Source organism: Argopecten irradians, chromosome 4 (assembly GCF_041381155.1).
Source record: "Argopecten irradians isolate NY chromosome 4, Ai_NY, whole genome shotgun sequence".
NCBI lineage: Eukaryota > Metazoa > Mollusca > Bivalvia > Pectinida > Pectinidae > Argopecten > Argopecten irradians.
In genome coordinates this window covers 34,683,339-34,698,579 of record NC_091137.1, presented here as the reverse complement: position 1 = coordinate 34,698,579, position 15,241 = coordinate 34,683,339, and the positions used below count along the sequence as shown (strand labels likewise).

Sequence of the window (15,241 nt, the reverse complement as noted above, 5' to 3'; positions counted from 1 at the left end):
TCAATTAATGTAAAATTAAACATTTTTTTATCAGGTACTTAGTTTTGAGTTCCAGGTTTAGATATCCATCACTTGTACTCTACTAATATCTCTCATTTTTATATTGTACAGATATCATTACATCTAAAATAAGACCAGGAGTACCAACCAAGCTCCTCTCGTTCCTCCTGTATGATGCGACACTCATCCGTGCGTTTGTCGTCCTTGAGAAGACGTTTGAATTGGATACAGAATGCACTACCCCACACACCTGTATCATAGAACAAAGGTCAGTCAATGTCATTTGTTACCTCAAATACATTCAAAATACTGAAAAACAACTTATCAAAATCTTTAGTGAAATAGCTTAATCCTCAAAAAATTAGAAAATAGAAAATATTCTTACCCTGAAGGAAGTGGAGAGGCTGTTCTGGGTATTTCTTTACCAACTGGCCCATGAAAAATTTACTTCCAAAGTGTTCTGACTTCATAAATGTGCCATACTTTGGTAGACCAATCTCAAACGGAGTAAATTCCATCCATTCTGTAAAAAGAAATATAATGGTTTGATGATGTGACCATTATATATCTATTCTTGTATGTCTAAAACTGATGAGTGGTGTAGTGGTTAAGCTATTTGCCTTTCTTCTAGTTGGCCGAGGTTTGAGGCATGAAAAGGTCAGGTGTCACCTACTAGATCATGTTGGTTTTCTCTGGGTAGTCTGGTTTTGTCCCACTCTGAGAACCCTCACATGCATTCATCCAGGCCATTGAAAGTGATTTATATAAGATGTATAACATGTTGTTTAGAATGGCAAGTACTTACCATGAAATACCATGGCTGACACCGACTTTTTAACATGCAGGCAAGTGTACAATGGCATTGGGATGTCAGCATTTCTGATCTTCTCTTTCTGGTCTGACAGTTTTGCATGTTGTCTCTGAAAAGCAAATCATCACCGTTTTAGATATCTCCTCTGTCTAAAAGTTCAGATAACAATGGTATTGTAAAGCCAGTTAATTATACTGATAAAAATTTGCGCAATCTTATCAAGAAAATAAAATCTTAGTAGTGGTAGATTTTCACGATTTGACTTTCTGGGCTGATATAATCATTCTATATCACTCTATCATTATGTTCCACATCATTGTGAAAATACCATCCTCGTGAAAATCTAACTATATGCTTTTTTGGTAACTGATTAATAATACAGCAAAGTGTTTATCTTCACTTTGGAACATAATCCTAAAAGAAATTTATACATTGTACTCACGTTTTTAAGAAGTGTCTCCCCAACGAGATGGCCAAAAAAGTCTGTAAAACTGACGGGTTGCCCCTGACGACGCTTCTCCATGATGCGGGAGACATAAGAGTACATACTGTTTGGTCCTAACAGGTAAAACGGACTGGAGTCTATGTTACTCTTCAGCTCCTCCTGGAGTAAAAGTGGCGACTTCTTTGGCCATTCAGGATGTGTGTAAAGTTGAGATAAATACCTGTATGTAAAATTAATAGTAAAATGATAGTATATTTTCCGGAGTATAAGCCGTAATAAAATAGTGCTGTTTATGTAGTTGTAAAATTAATTGTAAAATGTATATATAGAGCTGGAATTAATACCTGTATGTAAAATTTATAGTAAAATGTAGATAAAGAGCTGGAATAAATACCTGTATGTAAAATAACAGGTGTTAAAATCAAGGTATGTAAAGCTGTATTGGCTATTATTCCTCTCCTTAAACTTAGCAGAAAGTAAGGGTCCAAATTCAACTCCAATCACTTGTTGGACTTAGCGTTAAGTAAGGGTCCAAATTTCTTTACATGATCATTCTTTCTGAAATTAAGGTAAGCTGAAATTTGTCATCTTCACATCTTTTGAAGGGGAGAAAATCACATTAAAAATTTGAAAAGATATATTTATTAATCTACTTACCAGGCTGATCCTGACAGTCCTCCAGCATAAGTGACCATTTCCAGTATATTTGTTTCTACTAAAGCACTAAAAACTCCGCTGTAAGCGGTCATGGCCCTGAATCCTCCTCCGGACCCTATCACACCTATCACTGGTACCTGTAACACAAAAGGTCAAAAGGTCAAAGTAGGACACCATTTGACAAGACAGGATGGCACGAAAAATATAACCATTCAGCCACCATGAAGTGGTTTAAATATCATCTGTGGTTTTAGTCTATATTCACTTACCTCTTGTGTAGATACGGGAGCATCTTCCCCGAGGTATTTCTTCATTGCTTCAAACACTCGCATCTTTCTGTTCTCCACAAATTCCCTCTCCTCCTCACTCAAAGTTAGACTGAATCGTAACTGAGGCTCACAACTTGAAAAGGGAACAGTACACATACATGTATGGGATTGATGTCAGTAAAGGCAAAGTTATGAGTCCAAAAAGATTTGGATCAGCTATAGAACTCAGATATTTTGAAAATATTTTTTTAATTTTGATTATCTCCCCCTAGTTTGAAACTCAGACTTGGGCTAGAATGTCTCTTGTGACCAAAAATAAAATCTGAGTGATCATTATATTTGTGAAAAGTGGCATTTCTATATTCAAACATGAGAATATTTGATCATTAGCCCCATTATGCATTATATACAGTAATTTATAACATGTTATTACAGTATCATTATTACTTACTTCATGTCTGCCCATAGCTCAAAGTCAACTACTGATGTCTGAAATTTATAAGACAATTTGTTTCTTTACAAAAGTCTATGATGAAATCAAAATACAAGCAATGTAGAACGGATTTTTAATATCAATTTGATAAAAAGGGTATTTTTTGGCTTAAGTACATGTAATTGTGTCAAATTTTAATTCAAATAGAGATTAATGACTATTTAACGTTCTATAGAAAATTTATACAGCTGATTGTTATTTGAATGACACAGAAAGTCGAAATAGATTTTGGAGGTGTGATTTTGTATCAAGCCCCTGTGTTGACAGTAGGTATATGATCTTCAGTTGGTTTTAATTTTAATATTTATTTCTAAATGAAATGTAACATTAAACTCATGTTTACTTCAAAAGAATTTTTACTGAAAAAGAATATCTTTACCCCAAAAAATTCCAATGAGTATTTTTCTCGTCCCTGATACGGGCAGCTCCTTTAAATCAATGATTTGTGACCCGAGCGGTTCATCCATAAGGTAATTAGAATCCATCAGGGATATTTCTGTAACAAAAGTGAAATGAAGATGAGATAGGACTACAATGGTACTACTGGATGGTTGTCATGTATGGAGTGATCCGACACCATCAATCAAACGTCCATCGTCTGTTTATACGTCATATAAGTCATAGATACTTATAGATATTGTTATCTGATATTTTACTATTCTGTAACATTTAGAAAGTGAAATTTTGTATACAAGGTCACGCTACACATCGGATAAGTCATAGATAATGATGGGAATCTTTCATTATTAGGTTAATTTAGTTATACTGTGATGGGTGGCAACACTGATACATGTGGTGGGTGGGGATAGGGTTACAGAACATCTCTGGGTAATGCTATTTTTAACATGATAAAGTCGTATAATGATACAGATCACTGAACACAAAGAAAACAAAGAATACAGAATTTCTATCTCTTTATGACAAAGTCAATTATAGTATATAGTATTCTATTATCAAGATTTTTGATACCTACATAATTTGGTATGTTCATGATTCTTTATCATTTCAGTATAGCTTTATACTATATGGATGAGTTTGATTTTTGTGAGTCAAGGCCAAGGTCACAACAGCTATTTGTAGAAATATATTAGATCACACAAGATTGTTAAAGTTTTTGTATCTGGTCATGTGATCATGTTAGAATACAGATTTTGTACCTGGTCAGTAAGATATAGATTTTGTATGTGGTCATGTTAGAATAAAGATTTTGTACCTGGTCAGTTAGAATATAACTTGACTGGTCAGTACGATATAGATGTACCTTCTGGTCAGTTAGAATATAGATTTTGTACCTGGTCATTACGATTATAGATTTGTATCAGTTAGAATATAGACTTTGTACCTGGTCAGCAGTAATATAGACTTTGTACCTGGTCGTTTTGTACCTGGTCAGTGTGCCTGGTCAATTAGAGTATAGATTTTGTATCTGGTCATGTTAGAATAAAGATTTTGTACTTTTGACACTTTTGTATTTAAAATCATATTGTCAAATTTATTGTCATAATTTATGAAAGATCCTTCATTTTCAATTTTCAAAACAAATTTTAAATAACTTTGTAGACTTAAAGTCCTATGTCAATAATTCAAAATAATTTAAGGTTTAGGACGACAAGGTCAAGGTCACAGAAAGTCCTGTGCTGCCACCTGTCGAGAAAGGCAACCCACACTCCCATCCCCATTTTTGCCAATATTATATTTCTATCAGTTTTTCTGATCTCAGTGAGAGACATGATGAGCCTGATCCTTACCTAGTTTGTTGCTTCGTTCCCTTGGGTCGATGTAGAAGGTGAAAGTTTCGTTCCATACAGGGTTGACATCATTGTCTTTGATGGAGGTTTTCTGTAGACAGTTAGGCGCTGTCTTGATGTAGAGTGTTACATAGGGATCTGGGGTATCCACTGTAACAGAATAAAGTTTTTAAGTGCAAGCATAATCATAGAATTGAAATAATACACGTACCACATTATACCTGATAACATTTGTGCGGGACTAGTATCTCCAGTGGTGATGAAACGTAACTCTTTGTAATCTTGCCACCGAAATGATGTTAGTGCGGGATATCATCTCTTGACGTTATTCACCAATAGAAACAATAGTCCCGCACGAACATTATCATGTATCACATGGTGTGTTAATTACTCTCATTGTTAAGTGACATATTTGCAGGAAAAAAACCATAGTAAATCTCAAATAATCTGGTTTTAGTTTGGTTAGGATTGTTTAAGGATGAGCTAGGTTTAGAAGGCGGAGGATAGCTGGAGTACCCAGAGAAAAACCATCCACCTGTTGCCAATAAATGTATCTGGCAAATGCCCCACATGGGGTGTATATGTCAGGATATCTTAACCACTTAGCTACTACAGCCCAGACAATCTGGTCCTAGAGTTGGCACTCAATAGGACCATATATTTAGACTTTTTACAATTCTGTATTTAGATAAAGAATTTACAAAGTACATTTATTTAAGTCTGCACTTCACAAAGATTTAAATTCCAGGTAAATGAACTTTGGGACAGGGCACTGATTGGGTTAAATAAATCATCCATTGCAACAGTTTCAATAGTTCTTTACTAGTATAACAGTGTGACAAAACCGTCCTAGATTCTACCTTTGACCTTCACTCGCCAAAGGCTTTATTGAGTTTCACATTTTTTACTGTATTAAGTGTATTTGTTTCCTTTGTCTTCTTGTCTTTGCTATTGTCAATTCTTTATAATGTGACAGTATTTGTTTATAGTGTCTTGATAAAGAGACAACCTGCCTTGAAAATTCCACAATCTATTTTGTCTACACGATTTAGACTACTGGTACTTTTTTGCCTCATATTTGCGATACCCTGGTAACTTGAAGTAATTTGTATCCAGCAGACATACAGTATGTTTATAAGGATCCTGTGTTACCCGGAACATACCATTGATACTTCTCTGATTCCTAATGTTGTCAGCAGTGATTTATAATTACAACTTACTATGGTCGCCTGCCCAGCCTTTGGTGATGTTGTAACCTCGTATAACCTTTATATACAGTACTTACTAAGGTCGCCTGCCCAGCCTTTGGTGATGTAACCTTGTATAACCTTTATATACAGTACTTACTAAGGTCGCCTGCCCAGCCTTTGGTGATGTTGTAACCTCGTATAACCTTTATATACAGTACTTACTAAGGTCGCCTGCCCAGCCTTTGGTGATGTTGTAACCTCGTATAACCTTTATATACAGTACTTACTAAGGTCGCCTGCCCAGCCCTTGGTGATGTTGTAACCTCGTATAACCTTTATATACAGTACTTACTAAGGTCGCCTGCCCAGCCCTTTGGTGATGTTGTAACCTCGTATAACCTTTATATACAGTACTTACTAAGGTCGCCTGCCCAGCCCTTTGGTGATGTTGTAACCTCGTATAACCTTTATATACAGTACTTACTAAGGTCGCCTGCCCAGCCTTGGTGATGTTGTAACCTTGTATAACCTTTATATACAGTACTTACTAAGGTCGCCTGCCCAGCCTTTGGTGATGTTGTAACCTCGTATAACCTTTATATACAGTACTTACTAAGGTCGCCTGCCCAGCCTTTGGTGATGTAACCTTGTATAACCTTTATATACAGTACTTACTAAGGTCGCCTGCCCAGCCTTTGGTGATGTAACCTTGTATAACCTTTATATACAGTACTTACTAAGGTCGCCGGCCCAGCCTTTGGTGATGTTGTAACCTCGTATAACCTTTATATACAGTACTTACTAAGGTCGCCGGCCCAGCCTTTGGTGATGTTTGTAACCTCGTATAACCTTTATATACAGTACTTACTAAGGTCGCCTGCCCAGCCTTTGGTGATGTTGTAACCTCGTATAACCTTTATATACAGTACTTACTAAGGTCGCCTGCCCAGCCCTTGGTGATGTTGTAACCTCGTATAACCTTTATATACAGTACTTACTAAGGTCGCCTGCCCAGCCCTTGGTGATGTTGTAACCTCGTATAACCTTTATATACAGTACTTACTAAGGTCGCCTGCCCAGCCTTTGGTGATGTTGTAACCTCGTATAACCTTTATATACAGTACTTACTAAGGTCGCCGGCCCAGCCCTTGGTGATGTTGTAACCTCGTATAACCTTTATATACAGTACTTACTAAGGTCGCCTGCCCAGCCTTTGGTGATGTTGTAACCTCGTATAACCTTTATATACAGTACTTACTAAGGTCGCCTGCCCAGCCTTTGGTGATGTTGTAACCTCGTATAACCTTTATATACAGTACTTACTAAGGTCGCCTGCCCAGCCTTTGGTGATGTTGTAACCTCGTATAACCTTTATATACAGTACTTACTAAGGTCGCCTGCCCAGCCTTTGGTGATGTTGTAACCTCGTATAACCTTTATATACAGTACTTACTAAGGTCGCCTGCCCAGCCTTTGGTGATGTTGTAACCTCGTATAACCTTTATATACAGTACTTACTAAGGTCGCCTGCCCAGCCTTTGGTGATGTTGTAACCTCGTATAACCTTTATATACAGTACTTACTAAGGTCGCCTGCCCAGCCCTTTGGTGATGTTGTAACCTCGTATAACCTTTATATACAGTACTTACTAAGGTCGCCTGCCCAGCCTTTGGTGATGTTGTAACCTCGTATAACCTTTATATACAGTACTTACTAAGGTCGCCTGCCCAGCCTTTGGTGATGTTGTAACCTCGTATAACCTTTATATACAGTACTTACTAAGGTCGCCTGCCCAGCCTTTGGTGATGTTGTAACCTCGTATAACCTTTATATACAGTACTTACTAAGGTCGCCTGCCCAGCCTTTGGTGATGTTGTAACCTCGTATAACCTTTATATACAGTACTTACTAAGGTCGCCTGCCCAGCCTTTGGTGATGTTGTAACCTCGTATAACCTTTATATACAGTACTTACTAAGGTCGCCTGCCCAGCCTTTGGTGATGTTGTAACCTCGTATAACCTTTATATACAGTACTTACTAAGGTCGCCTGCCCAGCCTTTGGTGATGTTGTAACCTCGTATAACCTTTATATACAGTACTTACTAAGGTCGCCTGCCCAGCCTTTGGTGATGTTGTAACCTGTATAACCTTTATATACAGTACTTAACCCTTTTGGTGATATGTAACCTGTACAGTACTTACTAAGGTCGCCTGCCCAGCCTTTGGTGATGTTGTAACCTCGTATAACCTTTATATACAGTACTTACTAAGGTCGCCTGCCCAGCCTTTGGTGATGTTGTAACCTCGTATAACCTTTATATACAGTACTTACTAAGGTCGCCTGCCCAGCCTTTGGTGATGTTGTAACCTCGTATAACCTTTATATACAGTACTTACTAAGGTCGCCTGCCCAGCCTTTGGTGATGTTGTAACCTCGTATAACCTTTATATACAGTACTTACTAAGGTCGCCTGCCCAGCCTTTGGTGATGTTGTAACCTCGTATAACCTTTATATACAGTACTTACTAAGGTCGCCTGCCCAGCCTTTGGTGATGTTGTAACCTCGTATAACCTTTATATACAGTACTTACTAAGGTCGCCTGCCCAGCCTTTGGTGATGTTGTAACCTCGTATAACCTTTATATACAGTACTTACTAAGGTCGCCTGCCCAGCCCTTGGTGATGTTGTAACCTCGTATAACCTTTATATACAGTACTTACTAAGGTCGCCTGCCCAGCCTTTGGTGATGTTGTAACCTCGTATAACCTTTATATACAGTACTTACTAAGGTCGCCTGCCCAGCCTTTGGTGATGTTGTAACCTCGTATAACCTTTATATACAGTACTTACTAAGGTCGCCTGCCCAGCCCTTGGTGATGTTGTAACCTCGTATAACCTTTATATACAGTACTTACTAAGGTCGCCTGCCCAGCCTTTGGTGATGTTGTAACCTCGTATAACCTTTATATACAGTACTTACTAAGGTCGCCTGCCCAGCCTTTGGTGATGTTGTAACCTCGTATAACCTTTATATACAGTACTTACTAAGGTCGCCTGCCCAGCCTTTGGTGATGTTGTAACCTCGTATAACCTTTATATACAGTACTTACTAAGGTCGCCTGCCCAGCCTTTGGTGATGTTGTAACCTCGTATAACCTTTATATACAGTACTTACTAAGGTCGCCTGCCCAGCCTTTGGTGATGTTGTAACCTCGTATAACCTTTATATACAGTACTTACTAAGGTCGCCTGCCCAGCCTTTGGTGATGTTGTAACCTCGTATAACCTTTATATACAGTACTTACTAAGGTCGCCTGCCCAGCCTTTGGTGATGTTGTAACCTCGTATAACCTTTATATACAGTACTTACTAAGGTCGCCTGCCCAGCCTTTGGTGATGTTGTAACCTCGTATAACCTTTATATACAGTACTTACTAAGGTCGCCTGCCCAGCCTTTGGTGATGTTGTAACCTCGTATAACCTTTATATACAGTACTTACTAAGGTCGCCTGCCCAGCCCTTGGTGATGTTGTAACCTTGTATAACCTTTATATACAGTACTTACTAAGGTCGCCTGCCCAGCCTTTGGTGATGTTGTAACCTCGTATAACCTTTATATACAGTACTTACTAAGGTCGCCTGCCCAGCCTTTGGTGATGTTGTAACCTCGTATAACCTTTATATACAGTACTTACTAAGGTCGCCTGCCCAGCCTTTGGTGATGTTGTAACCTCGTATAACCTTTATATACAGTACTTACTAAGGTCGCCTGCCCAGCCTTTGGTGATGTTGTAACCTCGTATAACCTTTATATACAGTACTTACTAAGGTCGCCTGCCCAGCCTTTGGTGATGTTGTAACCTCGTATAACCTTTATATACAGTACTTACTAAGGTCGCCTGCCCAGCCTTTGGTGATGTTGTAACCTCGTATAACCTTTATATACAGTACTTACTAAGGTCGCCTGCCCAGCCTTTGGTGATGTTGTAACCTCGTATAACCTTTATATACAGTACTTACTAAGGTCGCCTGCCCAGCCTTTGGTGATGTTGTAACCTCGTATAACCTTTATATACAGTACTTACTAAGGTCGCCTGCCCAGCCTTTGGTGATGTTGTAACCTCGTATAACCTTTATATACAGTACTTACTAAGGTCGCCTGCCCAGCCTTTGGTGATGTTGTAACCTCGTATAACCTTTATATACAGTACTTACTAAGGTCGCCTGCCCAGCCTTTGGTGATGTTGTAACCTCGTATAACCTTTATATACAGTACTTACTAAGGTCGCCTGCCCAGCCTTTGGTGATGTTGTAACCTCGTATAACCTTTATATACAGTACTTACTAAGGTCGCCTGCCCAGCCTTTGGTGATGTTGTAACCTCGTATAACCTTTATATACAGTACTTACTAAGGTCGCCTGCCCAGCCTTTGGTGATGTTGTAACCTCGTATAACCTTTATATACAGTACTTACTAAGGTCGCCTGCCCAGCCTTTGGTGATGTTGTAACCTCGTATAACCTTTATATACAGTACTTACTAAGGTCGCCTGCCCAGCCTTTGGTGATGTTGTAACCTCGTATAACCTTTATATACAGTACTTACTAAGGTCGCCTGCCCAGCCTTTGGTGATGTTGTAACCTCGTATAACCTTTATATACAGTACTTACTAAGGTCGCCTGCCCAGCCTTTGGTGATGTTGTAACCTCGTATAACCTTTATATACAGTACTTACTAAGGTCGCCTGCCCAGCCTTTGGTGATGTTGTAACCTCGTATAACCTTTATATACAGTACTTACTAAGGTCGCCTGCCCAGCCTTTGGTGATGTTGTAACCTCGTATAACCTTTATATACAGTACTTACTAAGGTCGCCTGCCCAGCCTTTGGTGATGTTGTAACCTCGTATAACCTTTATATACAGTACTTACTAAGGTCGCCTGCCCAGCCTTTGGTGATGTTGTAACCTCGTATAACCTTTATATACAGTACTTACTAAGGTCGCCTGCCCAGCCTTTGGTGATGTTGTAACCTCGTATAACCTTTATATACAGTACTTACTAAGGTCGCCTGCCCAGCCTTTGGTGATGTTGTAACCTCGTATAACCTTTATATACAGTACTTACTAAGGTCGCCTGCCCAGCCTTTGGTGATGTTGTAACCTCGTATAACCTTTATATACAGTACTTACTAAGGTCGCCTGCCCAGCCTTTGGTGATGTTGTAACCTCGTATAACCTTTATATACAGTACTTACTAAGGTCGCCTGCCCAGCCTTTGGTGATGTTGTAACCTCGTATAACCTTTATATACAGTACTTACTAAGGTCGCCTGCCCAGCCCTTGGTGATGTTGTAACCTCGTATAACCTTTATATACAGTACTTACTAAGGTCGCCTGCCCAGCCTTTGGTGATGTTGTAACCTCGTATAACCTTTATATACAGTACTTACTAAGGTCGCCTGCCCAGCCCTTGGTGATGTTGTAACCTCGTATAACCTTTATATACAGTACTTACTAAGGTCGCCTGCCCAGCCCTTGGTGATGTTGTAACCTCGTATAACCTTTATATACAGTACTTACTAAGGTCGCCTGCCCAGCCCTTGGTGATGTTGTAACCTCGTATAACCTTTATATACAGTACTTACTAAGGTCGCCTGCCCAGCCTTTGGTGATGTTGTAACCTCGTATAACCTTTATATACAGTAACTTACTAAGGTCGCCTGCCCAGCCTTTGGTGATGTTGTAACCTCGTATAACCTTTATATACAGTACTTACTAAGGTCGCCTGCCCAGCCTTTGGTGATGTTGTAACCTCGTATAACCTTTATATACAGTACTTACTAAGGTCGCCTGCCCAGCCTTTGGTGATGTTGTAACCTCGTATAACCTTTATATACAGTACTTACTAAGGTCGCCTGCCCAGCCCTTGGTGATGTTGTAACCTCGTATAACCTTTATATACAGTACTTACTAAGGTCGCCTGCCCAGCCTTTGGTGATGTTGTAACCTCGTATAACCTTTATATACAGTACTTACTAAGGTCGCCTGCCCAGCCCTTGGTGATGTTGTAACCTCGTATAACCTTTATATACAGTACTTACTAAGGTCGCCTGCCCAGCCCTTGGTGATGTTGTAACCTCGTATAACCTTTATATACAGTACTTACTAAGGTCGCCTGCCCAGCCTTTGGTGATGTTGTAACCTCGTATAACCTTTATATACAGTACTTACTAAGGTCGCCTGCCCAGCCTTTGGTGATGTTGTAACCTCGTATAACCTTTATATACAGTACATACTTACTAAGGTCGCCTGCCCAGCCTTGGTGATGTTGTAACCTCGTATAACCTTTATATACAGTACTTACTAAGGTCGCCTGCCCAGCCCTTGGTGATGTTGTAACCTCGTATAACCTTTATATACAGTACTTACTAAGGTCGCCTGCCCAGCCTCGTTGGTGATGTTGTAACCTCGTATAACCTTTATATACAGTACTTACTAAGGTCGCCTGCCCAGCCCTTTGGTGATGTTGTAACCTCGTATAACCTTTATATACAGTACTTACTAAGGTCGCCTGCCCAGCCTTTGGTGATGTTGTAACCTCGTATAACCTTTATATACAGTACTTACTAAGGTCGCCTGCCCAGCCCTTGGTGATGTTGTAACCTCGTATAACCTTTATATACAGTACTTACTAAGGTCGCCTGCCCAGCCTTGGTGATGTTGTAACCTCGTATAACCTTTATATACAGTACTTACTAAGGTCGCCTGCCCAGCCTTTGGTGATGTTGTAACCTCGTATAACCTTTATATACAGTACTTACTAAGGTCGCCTGCCCAGCCCTTGGTGATGTTGTAACCTCGTATAACCTTTATATACAGTACTTACTAAGGTCGCCTGCCCAGCCCTTTGGTGATGTTGTAACCTCGTATAACCTTTATATACAGTACTTACTAAGGTCGCCTGCCCAGCCTTTGGTGATGTTGTAACCTCGTATAACCTTTATATACAGTACTTACTAAGGTCGCCTGCCCAGCCTTTGGTGATGTTGTGTAACCTCGTATAACCTTTATATACAGTACTTACTAAGGTCGCCTGCCCAGCCTTTGGTGATGTTGTAACCTCGTATAACCTTTATATACAGTAACTTACTAAGGTCGCCTGCCCAGCCTTTGGTGATGTTGTAACCTCGTATAACCTTTATATACAGTACTTACTAAGGTCGCCTGCCCAGCCTTTGGTGATGTTGTAACCTCGTATAACCTTTATATACAGTACTTACTAAGGTCGCCTGCCCAGCCCTTTGGTGATGTTGTAACCTCGTATAACCTTTATATACAGTACTTACTAAGGTCGCCTGCCCAGCCCTTGGTGATGTTGTAACCTCGTATAACCTTTATATACAGTACTTACTAAGGTCGCCTGCCCAGCCTTGGTGATGTTGTAACCTCGTATAACCTTTATATACAGTACTTACTAAGGTCGCCTGCCCAGCCTTTGGTGATGTTGTAACCTCGTATAACCTTTATATACAGTACTTACTAAGGTCGCCTGCCCAGCCTTTGGTGATGTTGTAACCTCGTATAACCTTTATATACAGTACTTACTAAGGTCGCCTGCCCAGCCCTTGGTGATGTTGTAACCTCGTATAACCTTTATATACAGTACTTACTAAGGTCGCCTGCCCAGCCTTTGGTGATGTTGTAACCTCGTATAACCTTTATATACAGTACTTACTAAGGTCGCCTGCCCAGCCTTTGGTGATGTTGTAACCTCGTATAACCTTTATATACAGTACTTACTAAGGTCGCCTGCCCAGCCTTTGGTGATGTTGTAACCTCGTATAACCTTTATATACAGTACTTACTAAGGTCGCCTGCCCAGCCTTTGGTGATGTTGTAACCTTGTATAACCTTTATATACAGTACTTACTAAGGTCGCCTGCCCAGCCTTTGGTGATGTTGTAACCTCGTATAACCTTTATATACAGTACTTACTAAGGTCGCCTGCCCAGCCCTTGGTGATGTTGTAACCTCGTATAACCTTTATATACAGTACTTACTAAGGTCGCCTGCCCAGCCTTTGGTGATGTTGTAACCTCGTATAACCTTTATATACAGTACTTACTAAGGTCGCCTGCCCAGCCTTTGGTGATGTTGTAACCTCGTATAACCTTTATATACAGTACTTACTAAGGTCGCCTGCCCAGCCTTTGGTGATGTTGTAACCTCGTATAACCTTTATATACAGTACTTACTAAGGTCGCCTGCCCAGCCCTTTGGTGATGTTGTAACCTCGTATAACCTTTATATACAGTACTTACTAAGGTCGCCTGCCCAGCCTTTGGTGATGTTGTAACCTCGTATAACCTTTATATACAGTACTTACTAAGGTCGCCTGCCCAGCCCTTGGTGATGTTGTAACCTCGTATAACCTTTATATACAGTACTTACTAAGGTCGCCTGCCCAGCCCTTGGTGATGTTGTAACCTCGTATAACCTTTATATACAGTACTTACTAAGGTCGCCTGCCCAGCCCTTGGTGATGTTGTAACCTCGTATAACCTTTATATACAGTACTTACTAAGGTCGCCTGCCCAGCCTTTGGTGATGTTGTAACCTCGTATAACCTTTATATACAGTACTTACTAAGGTCGCCTGCCCAGCCTTTGGTGATGTTGTAACCTCGTATAACCTTTATATACAGTACTTACTAAGGTCGCCTGCCCAGCCTTTGGTGATGTTGTAACCTCGTATAACCTTTATATACAGTACTTACTAAGGTCGCCGCCCAGCCTTGTGTTGACCCAACGTTGTCCTTTGGTGATGTTGTAACCTCGTATAACCTTTATATACAGTACTTACTAAGGTCGCCTGCCCAGCCTTTGGTGATGTTGTAACCTCGTATAACCTTTATATACAGTACTTACTAAGGTCGCCTGCCCAGCCTTTGGTGATGTTGTAACTTGTAACAGCCTGCCAGTTGGTAACCTTTAACCTTTATACAGTACTTACTAAGGTCGCCTGCCCAGCCTTTGGTGATGTTGTAACCTTGTATAACCTTTATATACAGTACTTACTAAGGTCGCCTGCCCAGCCTTTGGTGATGTTGTAACCTCGTATAACCTTTATATACAGTACTTACTAAGGTCGCCTGCCCAGCCCTTGGTGATGTTGTAACCTCGTATAACCTTTATATACAGTACTTACTAAGGTCGCCTGCCCAGCCTTTGGTGATGTTGTAACCTCGTATAACCTTTATATACAGTACTTACTAAGGTCGCCTGCCCAGCCTTTGGTGATGTTGTAACCTCGTATAACCTTTATATACAGTACTTACTAAGGTCGCCTGCCCAGCCTTTGGTGATGTTGTAACCTCGTATAACCTTTATATACAGTACTTACTAAGGTCGCCTGCCCAGCCTTTGGTGATGTTGTAACCTCGTATAATCTTTATAGACAGTACTTACTAAGGTCGCCTGCCCAGCCTTTGGTGATGTTGTAACCTCGTATAACCTTTATATACAGTACTTACTAAGGTCGCCTGCCCAGCCTTTGGTGATGTTGTAACCTCGTATAACCTTTATATACAGTACTTACTAAGGTCGCCTGCCCAGCCTTTGGTGAT

General features: G+C 40.2%; 1 protein-coding gene and 1 long non-coding RNA gene across 2 annotated transcripts in view; one reads left to right on the top strand and one right to left on the bottom strand.

The window, feature by feature from the left end:
• The window catches only part of LOC138321432 (cytosolic phospholipase A2-like), a 49,558-nt gene that overhangs the window by 4,928 nt on the left and 29,389 nt on the right, over positions 1-15,241 (bottom strand). Inside the window, 11 exon segments of the mRNA XM_069265118.1 lie at positions 149-250; positions 386-523; positions 806-920; positions 1,254-1,476; positions 1,914-2,050; positions 2,183-2,315; positions 2,634-2,671; positions 3,055-3,096; positions 3,098-3,171; positions 4,424-4,573; positions 9,117-9,162. Coding sequence (XP_069121219.1) covers positions 149-250; positions 386-523; positions 806-920; positions 1,254-1,476; positions 1,914-2,050; positions 2,183-2,315; positions 2,634-2,671; positions 3,055-3,096; positions 3,098-3,171; positions 4,424-4,573; positions 9,117-9,162 — 1,198 coding nt within the window.
• Positions 118-15,241, top strand: part of LOC138321433 (uncharacterized) — a 43,391-nt gene continuing 28,267 nt past the window's right edge. Inside the window, exon 1 of the long non-coding RNA XR_011208330.1 lies at positions 118-268. This is a non-coding gene — a long non-coding RNA (uncharacterized lncRNA). The remainder of the gene's footprint in view (positions 269-15,241) is intronic.